Raw genomic sequence first — 17807 nt, 5'->3', positions numbered from 1 at the left:
CTTTTGGTTTAAAGTTTTCTCTCATGTAGCTTTTCTCTTTTCCACTGATCTCTACTCTTTAATTCTCTTTCCTTTTTAAGAAAATTGTTTAGAATGTTTTTTTTCTTTTTTTTTTTGAGAGAGAGAGAGAGAGAGCACAAGGTGGGGAGGGGCAGAGAGAGAGGGAGACACAGAATCCGAAGCAGGCTCCAGGCTCCGAGCTGTCAGCACAGAGTCCGACAGGGGGCTCGAATTCACAAACCATGATATCATGACCTGAGCCAAAGTCAGACGTTCAGCTGACTGAAACACCCAGGCTCCCCTCTTTCTTCTTGTTTAATTTAACAATTCTTTTGTCTTAATTATTAATTACTAATTTTCAGAACCTCCTTGTTTTCTAATATAAGGATAAAAGGCTAATATTGTTCTTTTCAGCAGTGTTTACTGCATCATACAAGATTTAATATGTTATAGTTTCATCATTGTTCAGTTTAAAACATTTTCTAATTTTTCTTGTGATTTTTTTCTTTGGCCCATGGATAGGTCAGAATTGTGATGTTTAATTTTAAAACATTTGATGCTTTCCTGAACATCTCATGGTGAATTATTTTTAATTTAACTCTGTGGTGGTTTGAGAACACAAGTAGAATTATTTCAATACATTTAAACATATGAAGATTTGTTTTATGCTACACATATGATTACAGTGAATATATCACATGCATCTAATATGCTTTCTATTCACTTACTTTCAGCTGATCTGTATCTTCATACTGAAAGCGTACCTCTTGTAAATAGCATATAGTTGTGTCTTGCTTTTTTAATCCATTCTGATCATCTCTGCCTTTCAGTTGAAATGTTTAGTATATCACCATTTTTTTTTTTTTTAAGTAACCTTCACCACAGTGTGGAGCCCAACGCAGGGCTTGAACTCATAGTCTTGACATTAAGACCTGAGCTGAGATCAGGAGTGCGACGCTTAGCCAACTGAGACACCCAGGCCTCCTTGACACATTCTTTAAAAATCAAATGACAATGTAGTAGATGGCTCCGTTTCTGGACACTGTTTTCCATTGATGGGTTTGCCAATCACTTTGCCAGTTGGTGCTGATTATTTCAACTTCACAGTCAAACCTAAAATCAGAGAGCACAAATCCTCCAACTTCATTTTTATTCAAAATTGTTTCAGCTATTTTAGGCTTTTCATGTCATAGAAATTTTATAATCCGTCTGGTCAATTTCCACAAAACATCTTCTCAGGATTTTTATAGGGTCTGCATTGAATCTAGAGATCAATCGGGGAAGTTTTAATAAATTAACAAGCCTTCCAGCCAATGAACCTGGCTTACTTTCCATTTATTTGTGTCTTCGTTAATTTATGTCACCCAGTAACATACTATAGTTCTCAGTGAAAAAATGCACGTGTTTTATTAAATCCTATGCGGTTTTTGGTACTATTGTCAGTGGAATCTTCTAAACTTTCATTTTCCAGTTGTTTGCTTATGATACTTAACATTACAATTGACTTTTGCATATTAACCATAAGCTTATGCCTCCCATGAAATTAAAGATTACATCCAGCAGTTGGTTTGAAGATTTCTGAGGATATTTTTTAATAAATACCATCATGTCATCTCTACCCAGAGATGGATTTATTTCTATTTCTTTTTTTGTTTTGTTTTTTGCTTTTCTGCAATAGCTCTCTCCTCCACTAAATGGAAGATGATAGTGGTGAGAGCAGACACTTTTGTCTTATTCCTGATATTAAGGGAAAAGCATTCAGTCTTACATCATCATTGCTTTAGCCTCAGGGCTTTCACAGATGCTTTATCGCAGATTGAGGAAGGTCCCCTCCAAGTCTCCAAGTTTGCTGAGAGTTTTGATCCTGAGAGAGTATTGATTTTTTTTTCCCTTTTGTTAGTAACAGTCTTGGTCGTTTCTGATCCTTTGCTTTTCTGTATCCTTTTTATAAAGCACTTCTCGAACTCCACGTGGATACAGACAAGATATTGATTTGGATGGCACTGAGACCGCAAAACAACTTAGTAAGAAAACGCGCATGGTAGATATTGTCCCATCCCACACTCGTATCTATTTCTATTTACCGTGGTTTTCTTGTAGTCAGCATATAGTTGGGTATTGATTATTTTATCCAACATAAACATGTCTGACTTTCTATTTCTATTTACCATGGTTTTCTTGTAGTCAGCATATAGTTGGGTATTGATTTTTTTTTTATCCAACATAAAAATGTCTGACTTTCTATTTCCTTACATTAAATTTATCTAATATAACATTTGACATAATTTGGTTTCAATATAGCTTTATTTACTGTTGGTTTCATCTCCTCCTTTTCCTTTTCTGTTACTTTCTTTTGTATTATTTGAGGTTTTTTTTTCTTTGTAGAATTTCATTTTGTCTCCCCCTATTAGCTTATTGCCTATGATTGATTGATTGGCTTCTGTTATTACTGTCACTCTAAGACTTTATATGTCTTTAATTCTAGGGTTTAAAGTATAATATTACACCACTTCATGAATAGTGTAAAAACTTACAATATCATACGCCTATTTTCATCCTGACCTCCCGGGTGCTATTGTTATATGATGGACTTCTACATGTGCTGTATGCCCCAAATACATTGCGACTGTTGTTGCTTTAAGCATTCGGTGATATTTTTGGGGGCACCTGGGTGGCTCAGTCCGGTAAGTGTCCGACTCTTGGCTTCAGCTCAGGCCATGATCTCACAGTTCGTGAGTTCGAGCCCCGCATCAGGCTCTGTACTGTTAGTGGGATTCTGTCACTCTCCTTCTCTCTGTCCCTCCCTTGCTTGTTCTCTCTCTCTCATGCGCGCTCAAAATAAACTTAAAAAAACATTAAAGGATATTTTGCAGTATTTCAAAATGGAGAATAGAGTTTTCTATTTACCACACATTTACCGTGTCTCTTGACCTCAATTTCATTCCATTGAACAAACTCAAATTTCCACCTACACTATATTCTTTTGTCTGAAGAACCTCCTTAGGTCGGTTGGCAGTAGATGCCTCAGGTTTCTTTTTCTGAAAATATCTACTCTGCCTTCCTTTTTGAAATTTGTTGTTGCTGATAAATGTGTTCTTAATGAACTTCTTTTGACATTGCAAACATGTGTCCATTTTCTTCTAGCGAGTACAGATTCGGACAAGAGCCTGCTGTCATTCTTACCTGTGCTCCTCTGTGTATAATGGATTTTTTTCCTCTAACTGCTTCAAGATGTCCTTTGTATCCCCGTTTTCCAGCAATTTAACTTAGGTGCACAGTGTCCTTTATCTTTCTACAGCTTGGCGCTTGTTCAGTTTCTTGGGTCTATAGATTTAAATCATGAGGAACAACACTGGCCACTGTTGGCCCAAATATTTCCCCCATTTTCCATTCTTTTCTGCAATGCCAGTTACACGCGTGTTAAACGGCCTGCTATCATCCCCAAGCTAACTGGTGTTTTACTTATACATTTTCTGTTTTACTTTGGATAGTTTCTGTTGCTACATTTTCAACTTTGCTGATCTTTTAGCCTGCAGTGTCTGATCTGCTTTGAAACGTGTATCCATTTATCTTTCATTGTATCGTGTTTTTCATGTCTAAATGGCCTCTTGAGTCCTGTTTACACCATGCATTTTCCTCATGTCTGTGGTTGTGGTTTCCTTCACCATCTGAATGCATGGAACGTGTGTGTAATAGCTGTGTTTGCACACGTCCTTGTCTGCTTGCTCCTTCCTGTCCACCACTTCCAGGTCCCGTGTTCTTGATTGACCGTTCCTCCTGAGTATGGGAACTAGTCCCCTACTTCTTGGCATGAAAATTAATTTCTATTGAGTACCTATTTTAAACGTTGGGTTGTTGGTTGCTAACACTTGTTTTATTCTTTGTTTTTAATGTTGATGTATTAATTTTTGAGGGAGAGAGAGGATGCACAAGCAGGGGAGGGGCAGAGAGAAAGAGAGAGAGACAGAGAGAGAGACAGAGAGAGAGAAGGAGACACAGAATCTGAAGCAGGATCTAGGCTCTGAGCTGTCAGCACAGAGCCTGATGCAGAGCTCGGACCCACAAACTATGAGATCATGACTTGAGCTGAAGTTGGACGCTTAACCAACTGAACCACCCAGGCGCCCCATAACTTGTTTTATTCTTTTTTTAAAAATATTATTGTTTTTAAATTTACATCCAAATTAGTTAGCATATAGTGCAACAATGATTTCAGGAATAGATTCCTTAATGCCCCTTACCCATTTAGCCCATCCCGCCTCCCACAACCCCTCCAGTAACCTCTTGTTTGTTCTCCATATTTAAGAGTCTCTTATGTTTTGTCCCCCTCCCTGTTTTTATATTATTTTTGTTTCCCTTCCCTTCTGTTCATCTGTTTTGTCTCTTAAAGTCCTCACATGCATGAAGTCATATATTTATCTTTCTCTAATTTCACTTAGCATAATACCCTCCAGTTCCATCCATGTAGTTGCAAATGGCAAGATTTCATTCTTTTTGATTGCCAAGTAATACTCCATTGTGTGTGTATATATATATATATATATATATATATATATATATATATATACCACATCTTCTTTATCCATTCATCCATCGATGGACATTTGGGCTCTTTCCATACTTTGGCTATTGTTGATAGTGCTGCTATAAACATGGAGGTGCATGTGTCCCTTTGAAACAGCACACCTGTATCCCTTGGATAAATACCTAGTAGTGCAATTTCTGGGTCCTAGGGTAGTTCTATTTTTAATTTTTTGAGGAAACTCCATACTGTTTTCCAGAGTGGCTACACCAGTTTGCATTCCCACCAGCAATGCAAAAGAGATCCTCTTTCTCCGCATCCTCGCCAACATCTGTTGTTGCCTGAGTTGTTAACATTAGCCATTCTGACAGGTGTGAGGTGGTATCTCATTGTGGTTTCGATTTGTATTTGCCTGATGATGAGTGATGTGGAGCACTTTTTCATGTGTCAGTTGGCCATCTGGATGTCTTCTTTGGAGAAATGTCTATTCATGTCTTTTGCCCATTTCTTCACTGGATGATTTGATTTTTGGGTGTTGAGGTTGATAAATTCTTTATAGATTTTGGATACTAACCCTTTATCTGGTATGTCATTTGCAAATATCTTCTCCCATTCTGTTGGTTGCCTTTTAGTTTTGCTGATTGTTTCCTACCCTTCACTGTGCAGGAGCTTTTTATTTTGATGAGGTCCCAGTAGTTCATTTTTGCTTTTGTTTCCCTTTCCTCTGGAGACGTGTTGAGTATAAGTTGCCGTGGCCAAGATCAAAGAGGTTTTTGCCTGCTTTCTCCTCAAGGATTTTGATGGCTTCCTGTCTTACATTTAGGTCTTTCATCCGTTTTGACTCTTTTTGTGTATGGTGTGAGAAAGTGGTCCAGGCTCATTCTGTGTGTCGCTGTCCAGTTTTCCCAGCACCACTTGCTGAAGAGACTGTCTTTATTCCATTGGATATTCTTTCCTGCTTTGTCAAAGATGAGTTGACCATACGTTTGTGGGTCCATTTTTGGGTTCTCTATTAACTTTTTTATTCTTAAGTAGTGTTAGAATATGTTCCAGCACAAAGTTAAGTACTGAAAGTCCATGGATGTTTTTGAGGGTTGCCTTTAACCTGTCAGAGCAGGTCCACAGGAACCTTTGGAGTAGGGTTAAGAAAGCCTGACTACAAAAGTGACATCCTTCTGAAGATCCTGACTGACGTCCTGTGTCCTCCAAGGTATCTTCATTCCAGTTTTGTGGGCACTTGAACCATCCCCTGCGCTGTTGGAGCTTCAGAGAATGATCATGCAGTTCTCTACAGCAGGTCTGGTCTTTCCCAAATTCCAGTACTTTCCTCTTGTCAGTGCACAGATCAGTGCTCACAGGGCTGCACATTTTCCTCCCCAGCTCTCCAGAGCACTCTCTCTGCAGCCCCCACCTCTCTGGTGCCCTGGTCCACAAACTTTTGGATGCCCCAGAGCCCCAATCTCTGTCACCTCAACTGAACAAGAGCCTAAAGGTGTGTATGGACTTGACTGTTGTTCAGAAATTGCCTCCAGGGAGTAACCTGGTGAAATCGGAGGGTTCACATATTTTCCCTTCCTTAGAGATTGCAATCTGTCACTACCTTTTCTCTAGTGTTTGCAAACTATTATTTCTCATATTGTGTCCAATTTTCTCTGTTTAAGGCAGAAAAGTAAAGGCAACAGCTGCTATTTCATTTCATCTACACTTCACTCACTTTCTTCTCTTATTTTTTAAAATTTCTTGTTGTACTTTCTTTTGGTTTACATAGCTGTTCATTTTCTAACTTTGGAGAAAGGATTTTCTTTTTTGTTAATGTTTATTTATTTATTTTGAGAGAGAGAGTGCACATGAGCGGGGAGGAGTAGAGAGAGAGGGAGAGAGAGAATCCCAAGCAGGCTCCGAGCTGTCAGCACAGAGCCCGACATGGGGCTCGAACTCATGAACCGCGAGATCACAACCTGAGCTGAAATCAAGAGTTGGGTGCTTAACCACTGAGCCACCCAGGTGCTCCTCAGTCAGATATTTTTAACTGATTCTTCATCTCCGGTTTTCTCTTGGGTGATTGCCTGCCTTTCTTCAGTGTCCCTTCTTAAATTTTTATATGAATATATTTCCCTTTGGGCATAGTGCGATCCTTAGCTTCTGAATGAATTTTCCATTTCTTTCATTTTTTTTCACTGTCAATTTTATTTGTATTTAAGTTTCAAAATCTGTATCAAGACAGCTTTTCATATCCTCAGATGCTTGTTTGAAACACGTAACTCAGTTTGGAGTGTTACAATACAGTTTTCTTCTGTTTTATAGTTGATTTGGTATGATGTATTCTTACTAAGGTATTTTGGTTCTTATTTCGATTCTTTTGTTATAGTTTCTTCGAATAGATTTATCACGTTTTCTTTCATTCACTTGATGGAGTTGGGGTGGTTCACGATATTCTTAGTTCAATGCTGCCCTCTTCTGTCCGTGTGGCGAAGTACAGCATTTTCTCTAATAAAGTTGTTTCCTCCTGGAAGGCAATTGTTTTTTGTTCAAATGTTTATTTATTTCTGAGACAGAGAGAGACAGAGCATGAGCGGGGGAGGGGCAGAGAGAGAGGGGACACAGAATCCGAAGCAGTCTCCAGGCTCCGAGCTGTCATCACAGAGCCCCACGCGGGGCTCGAACTCACAAACCGTGAGATCATGACCTGAGCTGAAGTCGGTCTTTCAACGGACTGAGCCACCCAGGCTCCCAGGCAATTGTTATCAAAGGGGTTGTGTCACCTCCACTCAATTCATTCTTTGCCTTTCAGAATACTAACTTTCACTCTTTCCCTTATTTATTTATTTTTTCCTTTTCATCACTCAACCTCCAAAAGGCGACTCTCTCTTTTAAACAATTAATGCCTTTCAAAGACTGCCACCTCAAGTCGTGTATGCTTTTAAATTCCTTCTCTGCAGACAGAGTCTATCTTTCTAGCGGTGGTTGTTAGATCAGTAGTAGGCTGGCTTCTCTCTACCACGCGTTTTCCAAGACTGTCCTCATTTACCGGAAAAAAAGCTTCTGTTAAGTGCTTGAAGCATGACTTTTTAGGATTTTATGTTTTCTTTTTTTTTAACTTGCAGTCATTCAAAGTTTAGTATTTCTCTGTGTCCTAGACATGTTGAAGGTGCGGGGTTTGTACGTTATAAAAAAAATGGATTTTGCCATGTTTTACTAACTTGATCAGTTTTTGAATTTTCAGGTTTTCTTCTGTTGTTACATAACCATCAAAGATTATATATTTTCCTCTAGGCATTATTATAGTTAATTCCCACACATTTTTCTATGATATTGCTGTTATCATTCAGTTTAAGACATTTTCCATTTTCCTTATGTTTTTCCTTTGGCCCATGACTCATGTCCATAAATACATTTTTATATTTCCAAACGTATGATTTTCTAGGGGTTTTGATCTGTTATAATGGTCTTGTGGTCAAAGAACATACTCTGTGTGATTTAAAATATTTGAGGGGTACCTGGGTGGCTCAGTCGGTTAAGTGTCTGACATCAGCTCAAGTCACGATCTCACGGTTCGTTAGTTCAAGCCCCGCATCGGGCTCTGTGCCGACATTTCAGAGCCTGGAGCCTGCTTCAGATTCTATGTCTCCTTCTCTCTCTGCCTCTCTCATGCTCTGTCTCTCTCTTTCTCTCAAAAAGAAATAAACATTAAAAAATAAAATAAACTATTTGAGTAATGTAAGGAATTATTGAATCACTATATTGTACACCTGAAACTAATACAACACTGTGTGTTAATAATACTGAAATTAAAGTAAAAAAAATAAACATCTAAGCCAAAAAATTTAAAAATGAAATATTTGAAAATTTCCAGGTTGTCTTATGATACGTGGTAATTTTACGAATGGTCCTTGCAAGAAGGTACACTTGTGTGTGTGTGTGTGTGTGTGTGTGTGTGTGTGTGTATTATTACTAACAAGTTGCCCCAGTATATTTATATTTATATTTATATTTATATTTATATTTATATTTATATTTATTAACTAATTGTGCTGCCTTATTCTACTATATGAGTTTTGTCTATACTAAATCCCCCAATATCCAGTTGTCCTATTAATTGCCACACAGTTTACAGTGACTCTTATCAGCAAGAGTCATGAACAGATATTTCAGTGTCTTTACAGATTAAAAAAAAAATCTATGTTTAACATAGAGGTCATCGAAGTCAACCTACCATTGTTAGTGTTGTACAATAATATGTATTGGATCTTTGCCAAATCAACTGTTGCTATATCATTGATGTAATTTCTATGTCTCTCTTGAACATGTAAATCTTGGTAAGAATAAGAGCTGTGTTACAGGCAGAACAAACAAGCACATAAAAACAATGGCTCTCCTGGCAAAGAGAAGGCATGTGGGAAGGCAAAAATCACATCAATTTTTTTACTTCTAAAAAGTCCACTAAATTAGAATTGGTCACAGTTCATTTAAAATATCTTTTATTGTGAACTTTGCAGAGTTCATGAGGTCTGTCACAATCACCTGTGTCCCGTGGGTCATGTCTTGATAAGGTTGGTGTGTAATGTGTGGGTAAGATTGGTCCTCCCCTTGAAGGGGCCAAGATTCTGAAATCTGTGCTCTCTTCGAGTTCTTCAGCATTTTGGTATATCATTGATACCATGGTATCATCTTTCATTGGAATCTGGATTTTTCTCTAAAACCCATCGCTTCCAGTTCCTGATAGGTCTTATAAGCTGCCATTTCTATATGTTATATATCTTCAATTTCTTTATGAAACGTTTGCAGATCTTGAAGTTTATTGTTTACACGGTTTTCTCAAATCTTTTTTTTTTAATTTTTTTAATGTTTATTTATTTTTGATAGAGAGAGAGAGACAGAGCACAAGTGGGAGAGGGGCAGAGAGAGAGGGAGACACAGAATCCGAGGCAGGCTCCAGGCTCTGAGCTGTCAGCACAGAGCCCGACGCAGGGCTCGAACTCATGGACCATGAAATCATGACTTGAGATGAAGTCCGATGCTCAACCAACTGAGCCACCCAGGCGCCCGTCAAAGCAAATCTTTATAGGAGCTTTTCTCTTGCTGGCGAATCTTCTATTTCTATTCTCTGCATGTTTTGTGTGTACTGTTTCATAAGGAAGGGACTACATTTCCTATTTGAATTCATCAGTGTTTCTGAAGTCTGACTCAATGGAAATTTCTCTACAAATGCTAGATATTTCTTAGGTTCTATGACAAGACATTGAAGGAGATGTTCCTTTATGTCCTAATACTTCAGCATTGTTCATCCGCATTAAGGTCCTTCATTGCTGTCAACATCATAAATGCCTCAACTTCCTAGAATTTCTTCAAATTTCACAAGAGCTAACAAAAAAAGCCTGCTGAGGTCCAGATTCTGAGCAATGCAATTACCATAAACAATGTGAACAAAATTTTCGGGAATTTCCTATTTCTTTCCATTCTTGTGTCTTCCATGTTTTGGATCTCTCTCTCTTGAAAATTGGGCTGCTGTTTGCCGTGGTGCTGGGAGGAACACTGACAAGCTGTTGCTGTGGGATCTGGTGCCTGTGCGGGGCCTTAACTCTCCATGTACAGCAGGGAATGTGAGGGCACCCTCCAGGAACCCCCCAGAGATGGGCACACGGTAGATACAGTAGTTACATCTTCACATACTGCTTCTGTCCTATTCGTCTATACATTTGGGATTTCAAATAAATACACGTTCCTCTTTGTCACTGTTTCCTACATGTTTCTTACTCTCACTTCGTATTTTCCATTTTTTTTTGTGCATTTTTGCTTTATCATGAATGGTGTCTCCTCATTTACCTATTAGCTCTCCAATTCTCTCCACCAGCGTCAGATCAGCTACTGTGCTCACTTGCCCTGTTCTCTGTTTATGATATTCTTCAGTTCTGGAACTCCTTTCCCCTCAATTTCCTAATTTCCCATTTCGTAATTTTTAATTTCTTTACAAAAATTCTGAACTCACCTTTTCTCTCCTTGCATATTTTCAATGTCTAGAATCAATGTGTGTCTTTCTGTTTTCTTTCATTCTGCTGATTCTAATTCACGGTGCCCTTTCTCTTTACGTGTTTGGTTACTATTGATTGTATGCTGGACATTTTATTTTAAAACATTATTGATGGAAATAATTTAAGGCTTAGTCACATATTATCTTTCTCCAGAGAAGTTTTGTTTCTGTCTGCCGGCATCCTGAGAATGATAAGAATCTAAGATCACCTCAATACCAGTTCAAGACTTAGAGTTTTCTCATTTACTCGGACCAAGCCAGGCTTTAGTCTGGTTAAGGGCTTTTTCCTATTGATGCATCCTTTTTCTAAGAAACCAGCCTCCAGGTATTCCTCCCAAAGCAGTGGATTGTTTTTCAGAGATCAGTTCCAACTTTTGATCTTTTATACTTCTGAGACCACCAAAGATCCGGCTCAGAGTTTTAGCTTTCCCTTCTAGAATGGCAAATTCCTGTATGGCCAAAGTGGCCCTGAGTGCTAGGCTTACATTTTAAAGTTTCCATCCTTTCGCTGACCCAATCACTTCTACCTTATTAGCTTTTTGATATTTTTTTTTAAATTTTTTTTAACGTTTATTTATTTTTGAGACAGAGAGAGACAGAGCATGAACGGGGGAGGGGCAGAGAGAGGGAGACACAGAATCTGAAACAGGCTCCAGGCTCCGAGCTGTCAGCACAGAGCCCGACGCAGGGCTCGAACTCACGGACCGCGAGATCGTGACCTGAGCCGAAGTCGGCCGCTCAACCGACTGAGCCACCCAGGCGCCCCTTGATATTTTAATAAAAGCAAAATATTAATCTAGTTGTTTCCCATTAGAAGTATTGCCCCATGTTACCTGGTTAGTTTCTACTACTGGAAATAAAATATCCAGATTTATTTTCTGCGAGAAGAAGTCTAAACTTATTTTGAATTTAAATAAAGATGCTAATAAGCCTTTACATGACAAGCACTTACTTCAGTAGTCTAATTCTAAAATAGGTAACTAGATAAAACATGGAGACTTGCCATGAATTTGCAGCTTAAATGAAAAACAAAAGGCACCAATGCCTTTCATTTCTTAAAATGTTTACTTTGATTTGCTCTCAAAGGACTTACCTACAGGAGCAATGGATTCTTTGAAAAGTCTGGAGATGGAATGAGTGAAACTAGTAAGTACAAGTTTTCTTTATCCTTTCAACCACATTCCGCATTTTATCTGAATTTAGAATGGCTCAAAACAGGCCAAATTACCCCCGTTTCTTCTTTTTTAAAATGTTTGTTTATTTTTGACAGAGAGAGAGATAAAGAGAGAGACAGAGCATGAGTGGGGGAGGGGCAGAGAGAGAGGGAGACAGAATCTGAAGCAGGCTCCAGGCTCTGCCCTGTCAGCACAGAGCCCGATGCAGGGCTCGAACTCATAAGCTGCGAGATCATGACCTGAGCTGAAGTCAGACGCTCAACCAACTGAGCCACCCCATTTCTAAGGGCAAGATTTTCTTATAAAGAAAACTCTGTAGACAAGGAAAAGCAGGAAGTCCGGCATGGCTGGATGGCATCTAGATAAAGGAGGCACTGATGATATGGATTTTGAGGGACCCTTTTGGTTCCTTCGCCACTCGTTGTGGTACAACTGACAGTTGTGGGACGTGTGCCCCAATCCCCTCTGTGGCCGAATCAGTCTCTGCAATCGTGAAGGAAGACATGGGAAAAGTAGAACTAAATCTAACACGACAGTTACAGATAAATCCACAAGCAGAGATCAATTGTGGAAAGGAATACATATGGGGGTCATGGAAATGGACACTGATTCCTTAGAAGTATTCACATCTTTACTGCTAATGGCTATGGGGTTTCTTTCTGGGGAGATGAAAATGTTCTAGAATTAGATTGTGGTGACGTTGCTCCATTTCGTGCGCACCTTTAAAAATACATCAGTCGCTTTAGGGCACCTGGGTGGCTCAGTTGGTTAAGTGTCCAAGTTCAGCTCAGGTCATGATTTCATGGTTCGTGGGTTCAAGTCCCACATCAGGCTCTGGTGCTGACAGTGCGGAGCCTGCTTGGGATTCTTTCTCTTTCCTTTTCTCTCTGTCCCTCCCCCACTCACACTTTCTCTCTCTCTCTCAAAACTAAACTTAATTTTTAAAAATGTAAAAAAAAAACATTGAACACTTTAAATGGATGACTTTTGTGGTATATGAAATGTGTCTCAATAGAGCTGGGGTTTTTTCTTAATTTTTTTCTTAATGTTTATTTATATTTGAGAGAGACAGAGACAGAGCATGAGCAGGAGAGGGGCAGAGAAAGAGGGAGACACAGAATCTGAAGCAGGCTCCAGGTTCTGAGCTGTCAGCACAGAGACCGATGCAGGGCTCAAACCCAAGAACTGTGAAATCATAACCTGAGCCGAAGTCGGATGTTTAACCAATTAAGTCTCCCAGATGCCCCAAGCTATTTTTTAAAAAAAGAAAAATCCTTGAGCTGTCTGTATATCCCTTGGGTATTCTTCCAGTCATTGAAATAGCAAGAGTTTAGAGCCAATAAAATCCACATAGAAAAATGATTAATAACATAATCATTAAATTCAGAAAGATACCCAGGTTTAAACTTTGGTTTCATACTTAGTGTGCAGTTAAAATAAGAGACTCTTTTTTTTTTATAAAATTTTTTAAACATTTTATTTATTTTTGAGACAGGGAGAGACAGAGCATGAACAGGGGAGGGTCAGAGAGAGGGAGACACAGAATCTGAAACAGGCTCCAGGCTCTGAGCTGGCAGCACAGAGCCCGACGCGGGGCTCGAACTCACGGACTGTGAGATCATGACCTGAGCCGAAGTCGGCCGCTTAACTGACTGAGCCACCCAGGTGCCCCAATAAGAGACTCTTTAATACAGAGAACAAACTGAGGGTTGCTGGAGGGGAGGCAGGTGGGGGGATGGGTTAAATGGATGACAGGCAATAAAAGGAGGGCACTTTTCAGGGTGAACACTGGGTGTCATAGGTAAGAGATGAATCACTGGGTTCTGCTCCTAAAGCCAAGACTACACTGTATGTTAACGAACTTGAAATTAAATTAAAAAGTCAGTTATGTAACATCACTGGGCATTAGCTTTCTCAAGTAAGGTGGGAATAACAATACTGCCTTGTCCAGAAGCAGGGATGGAAGCAAGATTTTCACTCAAGTAATACACTGTCGGAGCACCCTAGGGGGAAAGAGGTTAGTGAGAATGTGGACCCAGCTTAGTTTCAGGTGTGTTTCCTCTAGGAAGTCAGTCAGCCATTGGCCAAAGTCTGAGGAGACCGTGTAGGAGGGCGCAGTCTTCCAGGCTGGTGGCCATCAGGCATTTGGTGGCCACCACTCATGGCTACTGGAGGAGGGTGCCCTTGCCAGGAAAGGGCATCTGGGTTGGGCACTACCAGCATTTCCTGCTCTCTCCTCCCCCACAGTATTGCTACAGGACGACAAACGATAACACATGACACACAATCATTGTGAAGGGCTACACGGTGCCTGGCACGTAAGAAGTACTTTATAAACAGTAGCTATTTTTTTTTTTTCCAGGGCATAAAATATCAAATACACAGACAATGAAATGAATTGCAAATATTGTGTAACCCCATCCCATAAGACAATCTTACCGTGCATGATGGTTCTTCATCAAATACATATGTGTGATTTATTGAGAATGCTTCGTGACGAGGTGGTAAAGGAGTAACTTTCAGTGGGCTTGTCCAACCTGAAAAAAAAATAAATGTATGTACTTTGGGTTTTTAAAGGTGTACTAGAAATCTTTTCTTCCGCCAGAAGTATTTCCTATTAGAAATGACGTTAATTGACGTTTCGGTGGAATACCTAACAACTTTTCTCAGCAGTGAGAGCTGAATTTCCATCTTAGGGTAATTATAACGATGTGGAATTACTTGGTATGTATCACTCATTACTAGAAGAGGCCTGTTGGGTACCATGAATCTGCAGATGAGTGTGCGGTCGGGGACGGTGGCCACACAAAGGAGTCTAGTTACCATGTAGATAACTTACCTAACTGATAGAAGTTCTAAGACACTAGCAAATACACACACAGACTTCAACAAATATCTACTGCGCCGTAAGTGGAAATAGATATGCAGAGACGGAAGAGGGGGTTCCTGGGTTTGAGGCGCTCCTGAAAAAAGAGCAACGACAGTCGTGTAAGTAGATCATTGCAGTGTCGTGTAGCAACTGTAAGGATAGTTGGGCTCTGAGCTCTGTGGGCGTGTGGAGGAAGAATACTGGCCCAGCCAGACTGTGGGGAGTTGAGACTATCTCCCCGAAGACAACTCTTGATCTAACCTTGACAAAGGGGAAGTCAGAAAGATTAGAGTCTGAGAAGGCCTGGACACACCACTGCTGACTTGGAAGACAGAGGAGGCCTCGTGAGGAGGAGCACAGGTAGCCTGAGGGAGCAGAGTGTCCCTGGCTGTGACAGCTCTGATGCCCGGAACCAGATTCTGCACAAACTGAATGAGCCTGAAGTCGATTTTCCCCAGACACTGTAGGCTTCAGCAGTTAGATCCTGAATAGAAAACCCAGTTGAGGGGTGCCTGGGTGGCTCACTCAGTTACGCGTCCAATTTCAGCTCGGGTCACGATCTCGCTGTTCATGGGTTTGAGTCCCACGTCAGGCTCTGTGCTGACAGCTCAGAGCCAGGAGCCTGCTTTGGATTCTGTGTCTCTGTCTCTTTTTGCCCCTCCCCTGCTCTCTCTCTCTCTCTCTCTCAAAAATAAACATTAAAAAAAATAATTTAAAAAATTGAAAAATTAAAAAGAAAGAAAACCCAGTTGAGTCTGCCTAGACTTTCTCACAAAACTGGGTGCTAATAAATGGGTTTGTCAGGCTGCTAAGTTTGCGGCACTTTGTCACCGCAGGAAGAGAAAATACAGAGGCAGAGGCAGAGGCAGAGGCAGAGGCAGGAGGTCAAGGCCAAGTGAGAAAGGTCGTGCTGAAGCCCATGGTTATTTCCATTTTGAGAACAAGGATAATTCTGTCGGTGACAGCCAGCTGGCCAAAGGAAACCCTCCAGAAGACCGTTGTGCCCACCGCAGCAGGATGGCACTCTGTGGTGTCCTTCCGATTTGCTGTCATTGACCAAAGAGGAAAGTAGGAAAACAACAAAACCTAAAATGTGATTTTTAAGGCAGAGTAGGAGACAGGAAACAGGACAATGAATCTCAGCTGCTCACATCAGGGTCGCTACGCTCACATCTAAGTAAGACGATGGCATTGCCATTACCTTGTTTCACACTCTGTGGCTGCAGAAGAAACCACTCCAAAACCTAGTGTCTTAAAACAACCATTCATCATCTCCCAGGACTCTGAGGCCAGGCAGGGGTTGTATGTCATGTGGCGTAGCTTGGGAGAGCTCATGCGGTCCCAAATCATCTCCCTCACATGGCTGGCCAGTGGGAGCTCAGCTCGGCCTGCTGACCAGTGCCTTGTTTGTTTGTTTGTTTGTTTGTTTGTTTGTTTGTTTTTCCTATGGGCCCATGCTGGATTTGTCACAAAATAGTCACTGAGAATCCGGAGGAAGAATCCCTAGAGGACTAATCCCAATGTGCAAGTCCTGAAGTCAGGCTCCACTTACATCATGGTTGCTAATGATGTCTTGTAGGCTAGAGCCCAGAGACAACGTGGGCAAGAAACAGACCTCATGCCCTGGTGGGGAAAAGGGCAGGCACACACTGAAAGCAGTGAGCTGCCAAAGGCCACATTCAGGAGCAGCGATCACACACCTTTTCTTCATTACGCATAGTCTCATTTCACCACTTTCATGCCACCAAACAAGTATCAAGTCCCTTGTCAAGGAAGATGTTGTATTAGTTCTTCCCTTGTTAGAGATGGGACATGTCTGCGACTGTGATATGGTCATTGTGAGTTTTGTGCAACACATGAAAGTGTATGAGTTTGGAGGGGTCTGCCACAAATGGTATTTTTCCATAGGACCTATCATTTTTATCATAAAATACTTCTATAATGTGATGGTTTTAAAGAAACAAAACCTTAAATTTTTCTTAATGTTTATTTATTTTTGAGAGAGAGAGAGACAGAGACAGAGCATAAGCATGAGCAGGGGAGGGGCAGAGAGAGAAAGAGGGAGACACAGAATCCAAAGCAGCCTCCAGGCTCTGAGCTGTCAGCACAGAGCCTGGCGCAGGGCTCGAACTCACCACCGTGAGATCATGACCTGAGCCGATGACCTTAACTGACTGAGCCTACCCAGGCACCCCAAGAAACAAAACCTTAAAAGAAATATTTAAGGAGTATTCTCTGTATATTTTTTATCTTTTTTTTTCTTGGAAATATTTATTTAGTTATTTTGAGAGACAGAGTGTGCAAATGATTGGGGGGGGGGTGTGAGAAAGAGAGAGAGAGAGAGAGAGAAAGAGAGAGAGAGAGAGAGAGAATATCAAGCAGGCTCCATGCTTAGGATGGAGCCCAACTTGGGGCTCTATCTCATGACCGTGAGATAATGATCTGAGCTGAAACCAAGAGTCAGACACTCAACTGACTGAGCCACCCAGGCACCCCTGTATATTTTCTTATTCATGTGTTTTCCTCCTCTAATGGCTAGAGATGTGTTTCTTCAACATCTAAAATATCCTTGGTAGTGGTCTTCTCTGAAGTTTCTTTCTCAACATAGCTAAAGGTAGGTCAATTTTGTCATTCTCAAAGAACCAACTTAAGGTTTAGTTGATTTTTCCTGTTCTTGTGTTTTCTACTTTATACTTTATTTATATGCACCCAACATCAGACCTTCCAAGTACATGGGCAAATACTGACAGAATCGAAGGCAGAAATAACTCTATAATAATAGTTGGGGACTCCAACATTCAACTTTAAATAATGGGGAGAACAACTAGACAATGATCAATAAGGAAACACAGCACTCAAACAGTAACAATTTGACCCAAAAGACATATACAGAGCACGCCAACAGAATACCCAAGCAGAACACACATTTTTCTCAAGTGCACATGGACATTCTATACAATGGATTACATTGTAGGCCACGAAACAAGTGTTCATAAATTTTAAAAGACCAAAATCATACAAAGGTATATTTTCTGGAGTAGCCAGATTCTGAGACAGAAAGAAAAATGGTGATTGCCAGGGGCTGGGAGAAGAGGAGGAGATAAGAAGTTAATATTTAATGGGTACAGAGTTCAGGGTTTTTAAAAAATTTTTTTTTAATGTTTATTTATTTTGGAGAGAGAGAGAGGGAGGGAGAGAGAGGGTGGGAGGGAA

At 40.4% G+C, this 17807-nt stretch overlaps 1 protein-coding gene across 2 annotated transcripts in view; it reads right to left on the bottom strand.

Annotated features, from left to right (window-relative positions):
* SPATA48 (spermatogenesis associated 48) overlaps positions 1–17807 on the bottom strand; it is a 52822-nt gene that overhangs the window by 30954 nt on the left and 4061 nt on the right. For both annotated transcript variants that reach the window (XM_019451000.2, XM_019450999.2), the window contains exon 2: positions 14165–14262. In XM_019451000.2, the coding sequence (XP_019306545.2) occupies positions 14165–14262 (98 nt within the window). The remainder of the gene's footprint in view (positions 1–14164; positions 14263–17807) is intronic.

Source organism: Panthera pardus, unplaced genomic scaffold (assembly GCF_024362965.1).
Source record: "Panthera pardus isolate Hobbes unplaced genomic scaffold, ASM2436296v1 HiC_scaffold_8, whole genome shotgun sequence".
In the NCBI taxonomy this organism is placed as follows: domain Eukaryota; kingdom Metazoa; phylum Chordata; class Mammalia; order Carnivora; family Felidae; genus Panthera; species Panthera pardus.
This window is presented reverse-complemented; position numbering and strand designations above follow the sequence as displayed.